General features: G+C 37.1%; 1 protein-coding gene across 2 annotated transcripts in view; it reads right to left on the bottom strand.

The window, feature by feature from the left end:
* The window catches only part of LOC117827208 (E3 ubiquitin-protein ligase rnf213-alpha-like), a 45,855-nt gene that overhangs the window by 28,928 nt on the left and 4,824 nt on the right, over positions 1-12,103 (bottom strand). The window contains exons 2-22 of one of the 2 annotated variants that reach the window (XM_034703732.1): positions 10,934-11,040; positions 10,670-10,788; positions 9,025-10,182; positions 8,798-8,834; positions 8,641-8,749; positions 8,243-8,380; positions 7,825-8,030; positions 6,397-6,665; positions 6,021-6,268; positions 4,878-5,084; positions 4,226-4,418; positions 3,796-3,851; positions 3,505-3,664; positions 3,158-3,292; positions 2,912-3,010; positions 2,707-2,829; positions 2,243-2,432; positions 1,842-2,015; positions 1,275-1,427; positions 269-885; positions 7-166 (exon numbers count right to left, since the gene is read on the bottom strand). In XM_034703732.1, the coding sequence (XP_034559623.1) occupies positions 7-166; positions 269-885; positions 1,275-1,427; positions 1,842-2,015; positions 2,243-2,432; positions 2,707-2,829; positions 2,912-3,010; positions 3,158-3,292; positions 3,505-3,664; positions 3,796-3,851; positions 4,226-4,418; positions 4,878-5,084; positions 6,021-6,268; positions 6,397-6,665; positions 7,825-8,030; positions 8,243-8,380; positions 8,641-8,749; positions 8,798-8,834; positions 9,025-10,182; positions 10,670-10,788; positions 10,934-11,040 (4,658 nt within the window). Of the gene's footprint in view, positions 1-6; positions 167-268; positions 886-1,274; positions 1,428-1,841; positions 2,016-2,242; positions 2,433-2,706; positions 2,830-2,911; positions 3,011-3,157; positions 3,293-3,504; positions 3,665-3,795; positions 3,852-4,225; positions 4,419-4,877; positions 5,085-6,020; positions 6,269-6,396; positions 6,666-7,824; positions 8,031-8,242; positions 8,381-8,640; positions 8,835-9,024; positions 10,183-10,669; positions 10,789-10,933; positions 11,041-12,103 lie in introns of both variants that reach the window. The other variant, XM_034703741.1, reaches the window with a different exon arrangement.

Genomic DNA, 12,103 nt, shown 5'->3' with positions numbered 1-12,103 from the left:
CTCCACCTTCAAGTTCTTTTTGAACCCACTGGACAAACTCTAGGCTCAGACGAAGATCATTAAGACATTCCTTGCGATCATTTGTAATGTCACTCAGCATCTCTTTTGCTTTTATGAAGTTGTCATCGATGCAGTTCAGGCTGCTTTTCTTGAAGTCTTCTTGATTCTGAAATCAACCATTTACATTTAGAGATCATAGGCTATAAATGTAATAACAACAGGAAGAGGATATCTGCTCTTACTAACAACATATTTTTGAGAAACAAACCATTTGCAGCAACTTCTCCAGTAAGTTGAAGTCTCCTTCAGGGCACACTGCGTTCCTGATACCCATGATGATTTGGGCAGATTCCATTGCAATGTTAAGACCGCTGTACTGTTCAATCTGTTGAATCCTTTTTTTGATCCATTTTCTGTCATCAGATGGATTTGTTCTGCACATAATGCGTACATCTTTCTGTAAATCTTCATAATTTCCTTTATAGTCTTCAAGGATGGAGTCTATTTCTTCCAGTGGCAGTTCCCCACTCCTCAGGCCTTCGTATAGAGCTTTATACTGGCTGTAGCAGGTCTGGAATATTTTGCTGTAGACCTGGTCAAGAGTGTAGATTTCCTCACTTTCACTGAGATGTTCACCGTCATCTGTATCAGATTGTTCTCTTGATAGATCTTCTACTCGTTTTTTCCAGCACATTTTGAAGATGACACTGTCTTTAATGTCATCCAATTCTGAAGCCATTTGACGTGTGATGTCACACAGGTTGAAATAAGTGACCTCACTTGTGTGAGAAGTCTGTCCATCAAGAGTGTAAACCTCCATAAACTCATTAAGATTCATCACCTCAATGTTCTGATTAAGTTTTTCATCCAGACCCTTGAAGTCAACTGTGGATAAAAAACAATTTTCAAAAATTAGAAAACAATTTAGGTCAGGTCAACAGTTTGGCTGTTCTTCCCTACAATTCAAAAAGTAAAACGCAAACACCTCCCAACACTTAGGAATTCTTACAAGCATGGTCATGTTATTGGGTATCACTGACTATGGTCCTAAATTGCACCTCATCTAAATACCTTCTTGTAGTGTTCATACTAGGTCAGATCCTACCATAGAGTAGTGTATGCGGCCAAATATTATTTGGCTTTAATACAAAAAACAAAAGAACTTGTTATAATTAACAACAATTTAACACAACATCTTTGACCTAATGATAAGATTTCAAGAGGAAGCGTAGACCTTAAACAATATTTTGGCCTGCCAGTATTATATTAACTACCTTTGACATGTTGTGGAAGTTCCCTGCAGATATGTAGAAGAGTCTTGACCAGCTCTTTTTCACTTCGGATTGCTTCTGCCTCATCTTTTCTCTGTCTCAATAATTTTTTGATGCTTCTGTCATCTTTGCAGCGATCATCATCACAGAGACCATCTAGAGGAAAATGAAAACATTGATGAACTTAACAGTAGAAAATCCAGCCTCTGTATTTATTTTCATTAAAGATTAACATCCACTGATATGGTCAAATATCTGTATACATTACATCATGTTACAAAAGCAAACAGAGTTATATGAAGACAGTCATGCTAAAAGAATAATTGAATAATTGATATTGTGTTGCCCTGAATATAAATGATATTTTTCCATTTAAGTACATCTGAGAAGTGGGATAATCTTACAATCGGGGTCTAGACGTTGTGGTTCACAACAGGAGAGCTTGTGAGGACCGGAGGAAGGCATACTCATTAGAAGTAAAACATTTTAAAACAAGGAGAAGGAAAAGAATTGAAGGAAGAGAAAGTTGAGGAAAGACCAGCAAAAATAAATACATATGTATATATTCACCTATCTTCAGCAAGTCAACAAAGTTTCGATGTTTCTCCAAGATTTGCTCCAAAGTTTTCATTTGGATCTCTCCACTGAGGAACTTCTGGGTCATAGATTTAAAAGCTGAACTCGCTAAAGTCATCCTGATTTGTGCTTCATCTGACAATCTGCTGATCAGTCGGCCTCCTCCACCTGAAAGACAACAGGAAAATATAAACTGAAAGACATTTAAAAATATGTGTGTTGTGTGTTCTTCGAGCCAGCCTTTACTTCCTTTCTATATGGGTTATAATATTTTGCGCGCACGCACACGCACGCACACACACAAAAAAACTATGCATAAAGCGACTGTACCTTAGACATAGTTGAATACAGGATTTGAAGTATTTCTAATTCGATTACATATCACAAGTATTTACCTGTCATGTTGAAGACAGTATTTGCCATGGGCCACTCGATAAGGTAATCAAATACCAAGTCCTCCCCTTCAATGTCATGTCCATTTGCATCTTTTGGCCATGTCCTCAGCACAACAACAGACATCAGCCTTCCAAACTTGGTGATATCATGTTTCTTCAAAAGATCATTAACAGCTCTCCCGGATTTGTCCTGAATAGAAAAATAAATCCTGAAAAATTAAAAACTGCCAAAGAACAAGTAGCTTTCCAAGTAGCACATAATGTATTTGTTGTAGAGCTTTAAAGGAAAAAGTAAAGTAAGAGTATTTTTAGTGAGTGAGCCACCTCTTACAAGCATTCTAATTAAAGCATTGCAACAGTAATTAACAGTAAAAAATGTTTACTTCACAAACTTAAAAAAATGACATCAAAATAATTATTTATGCATTTGTTTACTGCTTTTTAACTACTAATAAAACTCATACCTGACAAACGACTGCAATAGCCTCCAGTGCGCATTTCTCCATTATGCTGCACAGCAGTGGACTCGTCTCGCTCAACTCTTCCATCTTGTTGGAGTATATTCCAATTTGGTCAACTGGTTCTTCCTACCACACAAACACAGGTCATCAGTTCTCTCTCTTTACTGCACAGGTTAAGTATGTAGACGCACAACAAGTTCTGTCTTACCCTTTTCAGTTTTCCCTCAAAATCCTCTGTGAAGGCCATCCTCCATGACTTTGTGTGTTCTTCGCGATGAAAGGACAGAGAGAGTAACTTTGTCCATACCTAGACAAACACATTTATTCAAATCGAGATCAATTATGTCACAGCAGAAGCACTGCATACAACAACAAATGGGTAACAGGTTGGGACAAATGAGTGATAATCCACAACGGAGAACAGCATACATTACATACATTCTTTTCAGCTTACCTCAACTTCATGGGGAACAGAAAACTGCACTTGAGTCCATGCATTCAGTAGTTTGTTTTTGAAGATACTTCTTCGCCATTTTCTTACTGTTTCCAGTGTGTCCCAGAATATCTCCTCAGGAATTCCCTCTGATGACTGCAATTACGGTTGTATGTTACTATGTATTCTAAGCATTCTGAATTTCTTTGACATTAAAACTATTTTTTTCCTTGATAAAAGGTGAACAAAACAAAATGAAACAATACCGTTACTATTTCCTTATTCAGGAATTTAAAGCTGTGACTATGGCTTTGTATTGAGAAATATACAAGTTGTGCCTGTCCAGCAGACAGAGCGGTGAGCTTCACCTGGGAATCAGTGTGGTTGTATAACTTGGCAATCAGACAGAATAGATCCAAGAAGTCAAGAGGAACATCAAAGTATTGTGGATCTGTTGTGTGATGACAGATAAGACCAAGAAGACTTCCCGCAGTTTTCAGGAAACACTCTCCATATTGCTCATCAAAGCTATGGAAAAAATATTTTGATTATTGTTTTGAAAGAATAAAGATTGACAGCAATATATAATTTAAATTCCATGGACATTACTGCACTGATAATACTTTAAGTGACTGGTGTACTTTTTCTTCTTTGTTTACCTTTTATTGCGATGGTTAAGTTTGTTGATGAGATGAGATGCCATTTCTTTCAAAGCCTGTTATCAGAAAAGCAAAACACACAATTTGAAGACTCTAAAGTAGTGCTGTAGTACTACAGCAGCAGTCATGGTCATACTGTAAGTAAAATATCTGCTTTCTAGATGCTTTATGCTACGTTATGTACCCCTTCTAGTTACTGCCTGTGCCCGTCTGCTATTTGGTGCTAACCAAGTAGTGTATTTATAGTAATGGGGTTATTTTTCCAACAATAACCTTGAACACTTGTACATCTCTAAATGGAGAAATGAGCTATAAACATTTAGAAAGTAATCTAAGTTCATCTGTATGAGCAACCCCTTTCAAATAGTTACAATGCCATCTGATATTTTATCTCAAAAATTCTGTATTAGAGCCATTCATAGATACATACCACGTAGTTGTAATAACTAATTCCAGATTTCACACTGAACTGTAGGTACTGAAGCATGTCTAGGGGCTCCACTTGCACACTTTCTGCAAAGCTTTTCAAATCATCCAAATGGAGCAGAGACATCCAAGAGTGCACAAGAAGACGATCAATGTTCGCCAGGTATGCATGGTCTTTCATGATCTGGTTGACACCCCTTATCAGATGCCGAAAGTTGATTTTGGTGATGAGGTAGTGTGGGATAAAGTCAGGATAACCCAAGAGCGAGGGGTGAAAAAGAACAACAGAAATGAAATTCGAGATAGAGTTATAAAAACTATGACCACTACTACTACTACTACTACAGAAAAAAAAAAAAAAGACTGTTTTCGACCCAGTCTAGTGACACCTTAGGGTCTTGGCTAGTTGCCCTTTTCAATAAAATTATGAGGTATTGCTTGAAAAGTTTGGGGTTATGAAATAGAATAATATTTACCAGATCTGAAAAATGTCTAAGTATTTCTGTGAAATAATCTAAGAACTCTTTCTGCATTTTGGACCTCATGTATAAAGATGTTCCTTAAAGGTTTTCTTTAAATGTTTTCCAGATATGTAAAATGGTTCTGTTTTTTATGAAAAAATCTAAATGAAAACATAAAAAAAAAAACATCAATACCTTGCATATCTGTCTCTGTCGACATTTGTTCCTTTAATCCCCTTTAGGCCTGTCCAGGACTCAAACTGTGGATTGAAGACAGGTGGAACTGGCTCGAATGGTTTGCTTTCTCCTCTCAGTAGGTGAATCAGCGGAATGACCACGAACCACTTGTCAACACGGTGTTCTTTAGCACTGTTGCACAGCGTCTCAACAGCATCTGCAATTCTGTACCAGCAAAGAAGTCAGTTTGAAAATATTCATAGCAGGAAAACATATTTATGCAGTCATAAAACACATTCTTAGGGTTTGCTCAAAGTCTGTTTGATGTTGGACAATATGGTGCATGAATATAATCTGATTTTTGAGCTCTTATAGATGAAACATTTAACAAAAAAAATGTTCTCTGGAACCAAGTCCTCACTGTTAATCTTTGAAAGGTATCTGTCTACAATGTTGTTGTGTTTTTTGCTGCAAAAGCTTTGCTAATGCTCTTTCTTGTTTGATTTAATTAGTTGTTGGTAAACAAATATTGACACATTACTGCCACCCACATGAATATACTCTTCAATAATAAACAAGGTTGATTACATACTTTACATATTTTTGAAGGTTAAACTTGACATAGATTCATGTGTTATAAGACAGCAGAATGATCTTGAGAAGCACAAAAGTTAAAAAGTATTATTATTGCCAGTCTGGCCTTCTGCAAATTAACACAAGAGGGCCTCTTAATAATTCTTTCAAGAGGATCTACATTTGCGCAAGTCAGTATTAGCATAAAGTTTCATTTTCTTTCAGAGGACCCACATTGTTAAACAAATTCACTGGAAGGTCATTTTTGGTAGTTAGATGAGTGTTGATTTAAGGTTTCAGCAGATAAAATATGTATTTTTAAATCACTGTTGTATACTTGTTGTATGTACAAGTATCTCTCATGGTTGAATTTCTTCCTTTTCTCCTTTCTAACCCTTTTAAATGATTATCTTGCAGCATCCTGTTTATGATCAGGGACAACCCCATACCTCCAACCTGAAGGTGAATACTATTTCTAGATGATTTCTACATTTTTCTAAATGATCTTTAGTTGTCTCTGTTGTCCTCCTTTATAACCTATACCATTTTGGGAAACTTTGTCATTACTTTGTCATTTTCATTAGTTACCTGTTTTTATCTGGCAAAGGCCTTGCAAACTCTTCCCAGAAGGGTGTGAAATGATGTTGAGGCTTCTTTGGAAGGCACAGCAGACTGCAGAGACTTGACATTTGATCTTTCAAGTCCTTTGTCAGATACTTGTTGTAAATGAGCAACCTTACAACCCCAAAATGAAGAGGTGACAAGGGGCATTCTTTATTCTCCGCAGACTTGGGATTGAGATTTTCATCCAAAGCATATCTGAGAAGATTTTTCACCTAGAAAAATAAACGGAAAGTAAGTAAAAACTAAATGTATAACATTATGATGTATATTCTCTAAGTCCTTTTTTTTTTTTTGCAAGGGGGGGGGGGGGGGGGGGGGGGAGACACACCATGAAATGGACCTGTTCAGTACCGTATTGCAGTCCCCATGGTTTTTCCATGCCATCATGAAGTACAGGATTGCTGTATGTTCTTAAGAACTGATTTAGGAGTAAAAAGAAGTTCTCCACATTTGGTTCATTCCATGTTTCAAGAAGTTCAAAGATGATGTTCAGCATCACCCTTCCAGCAAGGTCTCTCCCTTGAGTCACTTCTTTGGTTGAATACTCCCTCGACCAGAACTTCGTCTTCAGCTCAGAATGGACCACATCATCATACTGGTGCCACTCCCCTTGACAGTCCAAAAGAACAGAAATAATTAACTGGAACGATTTATGTTCTACTTTTCAAGTGTTTTTGATGCTTTCTACTGGTTTGAGTTAGTTGGACCAAATGAATAAATGGCGTCGTAATCCTAGCCAAACAAATGCAGAAATGTGCAGAGTCAGCTGATTAGTGCCAACTGCTTTGAAGTTTAACCTTTTTGGTGGCAGTTCATTAAGTATGAAGCTATCAACTGACAATACAATTTTAACACAGGTTAACATGGCAACTCTGTTTACCTGACACTGTCACTTTTATGCCAATAATAAAGCTTCCTCCTCCACCCAAACATTATTGATGAGATAAACTTTTGGTATGTTTGAATTCTAATGGGGTTTTTGCAGCATATTTCTTTTCTTCTGTTTTTTCATCCAAATCTGGATGTATGGTATAAATGGTAAATTCCTTGACATACATTAAGTGTTTTGCTGAAACAAATTTAAATAAATCAAAAAATAGGAAAAATTCTGTTTAAGACTCTTACTTTACAGAATGGCAGACACAAATCACACATTTTAAATCCAAACTCAAAACCCACCTGTTTAAACTGGCTTATTCCATCTGACCACAACTCCTCTGTCCATTCACTTAAAACTTTTTAAATTGTGTTTTATTTACTGTTTGTTATTTAAACTCTGTTTGTTTTTAATGTTGTAAGGTGACCTTGAGTGTCAAGAAAGGCGCCTATAAATAAAATGCATTATTATTATTAAATCACTGTACAGCTGACTGGTTACACAAAACTGGACAATTACACTCTATGCCCAAACAGACTATCTTACAATCTCAACTTTGCTTCTAGCATAACAAATGCATGTACTATATTGTTTGGAAGTCGGGGCTGTCCTAGATCTTAGCAGTCTTTGTACCCCCGTTTGACCACGTATAAACAGCGTTATCTTGTGGTCAATCTAAGATATGCAGAAACAATTTTTAAAATATATATAACGGTATCTTTTCAGTTAGTACTCTAATGCCATTCACGTCCATTACCTGTCAAAAGTTTTGCATATAAGATTTATAGAAATGTACTAATTCTTATCTGACTGTATCTGTTTAGCTTCAGTCTATAAACATAAATAGAAGTTGGTTTTGAGCCTATGCATAGTAAAATTAATCTAAATTACCATCATGTGTTAGGATGTCCTCTCTGATATGTAGGCACCTGTTGACCATCTGATTTCCATCTTTCTGGTAGATTACTTCATATGTGTACTTATAGCCTTGTGTACTTCGCTTGACAATTAAGTACTTGTAGGGCACACTCTCATGAATTAGGTCTTTGGAAATCATCACTTTTCCTTCAACAAGATATCTGTTGTCCCCCAGCTTCCTGTGAAACACAGCAATTATAATTAGAAGGGGCAAGTATGTGACCAATCTGCAAATTTAAGGTAAACGATTGACTAAATAAAAGTCCTGTTGCTCTTGGGGTTAAGGAAAATATCACATCTAACAAAGCATACATCACAGTCTGATCTCATTAATTCTTTGATTGAGTGTAAACTTTAAAATTTTTGGGATTTTTTCTCCAAAAAATCATACCTTGAAAAGTTCATTTCTTGGCCACTTTCCCATCCTTTAAACAATTTTCCAGACATCAAGAAAATCTTGTCCTCTGGATCCCAGTCTTTGGAGGTTACGGCATGGAAATACACAAATATGTATTTGCTGCTTGGTAAACTGAGAAGAAGTGTAATTAAATGTTAAGCAGAATATTTTCTTCAGAAACTACTCGTACAACATCCAAATATCTTAAAGATGGTAGTGATGGGATTTGATACAGGATGAAATACTAAAAAAGCGAGACTAAACTAAGCTATTAGACAAGATGTTATGTTTTTTGTGATCTCTGACATTTTTTTCAAAACAGGAATAATACTGTATGTCCTGTAGGATTAAAACAGTATATATGGTTAAATTTGTGACAGCCAAAAACTTACATTTGTGGGGCCTGAAGATGAATGGATGTTTCAAAGTTATTTGTGGCCACATTAGGGCCCAACTTCTCTTTAGCCTGATTGGGTGGGCAGGAAGGCAATGGTGATGTATATATTTCTACATCCCTGTTGCCTGATGGTTGTTCCTTTCCCTCTGTCAGATGTGGGTTTTTCTCCTTTGATTTAGTTTCAACAGCCTGTGAGAAGATGAAACATTGAAGATTAAACAAGCACTGAAAGTATATTACCACAACAAATGTATACACTATGAAACTAAAGAATCAAATTTCTTATGCCAGATTGCCATTTACAAATAGCATATTGTGCACGTACCTTACCATTAATGTAACAACCAATAAGAAAACTGTGTAAATGACTGTTAACTACCTGAGGACTTTTGGCTGTTTCCTGTGTTACAGCTCGTGAATCAGCAGAATTTCTGGCTGCTTGGTCTTCTTTCTCATCTCTTTTTTTAGCAGATGTTTGCTGTTCAATGTTGGCGTATGTTTTATCATCTTCCTGCTTCTCAGAGAGATTTTGTGCTCTTTGAACGACTGCCTTTTCTTCCACTGAATTGCATTCCTGAAGTGTCTGATCAGATGGCTCAGTCGAAGTGGAGCGTGTTTCTTTAGCTGATGTTTGTAATGGCCCACTGTTGAGCAAAGGTGCAGAGTGAATGTCACTTGGCTTGTTGGCAGGAATTTGAACTGGATCACGGCAGTCCTCTGTACTTATGTCAGGGGCGTCTGTTTGTTGCTCTGTTCTCACTGCCTTTGACTCTGCTACACCTTCCTCAGACTGGTTTGGTGCTGGGGCTGCCTCACTGCATGGTTGGAAGTTACCTTCAGGAGCTGTAGCAGATAGCCCCTCTACTTTCCTGCAAGTTTCAAAGACTTGTGGCTTTTGGGCAGCGATTGATTCACTGACTGTCTGATTGCATAATGAAGACAAGGCTCCTTTTTCCTCTGCTCCTTGGCTAGTTGTGCTGTCTAATGTGTCCTGTGTTGTGGCGCCATCTCTGGCTGACTCTGGGTCATCACTACCATTCTGCTCCTGGGAACAGTTTGCTCTGGCATCTTTCTCGTTAGACAAATTTTGTATCTCATCTTTTTCTTGATCAGAAGCGGACTTCTTCACCACTGAATCACATTCCTGAGATGTTTGATCAGATGGAGTGGAGCCAGTTTCTTTAGCTGATGTTTGCAATGACTCACTGCTTAACAATGTTGCAGAGTGAATATCACTTGGCTTGTTGGCAGGAATTTGCTCTACATCAGGGCTTGCCCCTGCAGTATTATCTGACTTGACCTCTGTTTTATCACTGGCAGGTATAAAGGTGGTAGGTTGTGGGCTTAATGCAAGGGCTGCCTCACTGCATGGTTGAGAAATACTCTCTTGTTGGGCTGTAGCAGACAGACTGTCTTCCTTATCAGCTAAAGGTGTTGCTCCTTGTTCTGACGTGACTGGACGGGCAGAGTTATCTGACCTGTCCTCTGATGTTCTGCCATTACTTGCTGGCTTTAAGTCATCACTAGCCAGCTGCCCCTGTAAAAAGAATACCTAGTTAGGACAGTTGGTATCATCTTCTCATTCATACACCTTTCTCTAAAGGTAAGAGTGAACATTAATTCCAGGTCAAATGTTAATAGATGTAATAAAATAGATGATGAGGAAGAAACTATGTACTATTTGTACTATAGTGGTGATGTGGTTAAATGGAAGGGGTCCCTTCTGCAATATATGGACACAAGCAGAGCCTTTTGGTAAGCTAAAAATATCCAGTATGGGTGAAGACAAAGAGTCAGTGAACCACAGTGATCTCCATTTATCAACACATTCCTGCCCTTTAATGAGCGTGTTTACTGCTCTACATGATGTTGGTGTAAAATGTTTCATTTTCAGGAAGTAAATGTTGCTTGCTGTTGCGTTGTATGAAAAACACTGAATGGGTGTTTTAGTAAAACGTCATGCCCTTATACATTTTGAGTATTAAAGTTATGGGGATGCAGCGATTGTTTCTTAGCTTTGTCACCTTATTCTGGATCGTGATTTCTTGTTCTTCTTTAACATCTTTCGGAACCTGGTCTTGATCCTTATTTTGGTTGACATCCTCAGCAGTGACTGAGGGTTTCTGTGCTGACGCAGCCGCATCTGGTTAAAATGATATCATTATGTTATGTAGTTATTAATCAAGAAAACACACTTTGCTGGTCACTTAACAAAAAGCCTGTATGAATATGTTTCTCACCCAATAACCATAGCTGAATAACAAAACAGTGTTTGCTGATAAACTCACCTCCCACTCTTTTTTGAGTCAAGAGAAATAGTTTGAAGCCACAGTTAGGGCAGAATTTAAAAGAGCTTTCCACTTGATTGCCACAGTCAGGGCAAAACATGATGGAGCTGTTTGGACAGAAAACATTAGGGATTAAGAAACATTTCATTGTACCCAGAGAGCCTCAAAGGTAGAATTTATACTTCTTCAAGGAAATCATATCACCTACTGAGTCTATTTTTCCTGAATAATGCCAACAGAAATGTTCCTTTACTGATTTGTTCACATGTTGTTAAGTCTAACATACTGCTACTCTAAACTTAACTGTGATTTGGCTCATTATAACATCAAAATGATATTCTCCTTTGTTATTTGTACAGTTGCCTTTTAGAAATCAACAATGACTGGAGCTGTATCATGTCTCTCTTCCTGCTTCCTCTCTGTCTGTCTAACAATCTTTCAACAATAGAACAGTTTACGAAGCTCAATGAAAAACACAACACATATTTCAGAAGGAACCAAAGAGCACTGTCATGCCTATTACCTGGTTAATTATAAAAATACATATTCTAGCACATTGTAGTATAATACAAAGACAACTTGAACAAATATTTGAAGTATGATGATACAGATCATTACAGACATTAATAGATACTCTAATCAGCATGATTTGATATTCCTTATCTTGTCAGTAAAATGAAGTATTGGGTATAAATAACCTACCTTCTGCTTTTCTTCCTTACATGGTCAATACTGAAAATCTGAGCTGACTGCTGACGTTTTATAGCTTGCAGAAGTTCATGCTTTCACTTTCATTTTTTGAAAAAAGAAAACTGTAAAAGGCGTGCCTCCTTTGGCTTCTCAGAAATGCTAACCTATTCCAGGAATCCAATTCAATTTTTAAATATGAGAATTTGTCAAAGAACTAAGGAACCAAGGCTCTAAGCCTAAGCCCGGTTCCTTAAATGATCAAACCATTATCACACTAACTGAGTATTTCACTTTTAATTTAGAAAAAATCTCTGCAACTATATTTAAGAGCACCTTTACCAAGAAGAAAAGGCTCTGAGTACAATCGTTTTCACAAAAAAATAGGATTTGATGCACAAAGTGTTTATCATCAATCTAGAGATTTCTCTCATTGTAAACTTATGACTGATAATCCAAAACTTTTGTGATCCTGGAGTTTCC

The sequence above is a fragment of the Notolabrus celidotus genome, chromosome 2, assembly GCF_009762535.1.
Source record: "Notolabrus celidotus isolate fNotCel1 chromosome 2, fNotCel1.pri, whole genome shotgun sequence".
NCBI lineage: Eukaryota > Metazoa > Chordata > Actinopteri > Labriformes > Labridae > Notolabrus > Notolabrus celidotus.
This window is presented reverse-complemented; position numbering and strand designations above follow the sequence as displayed.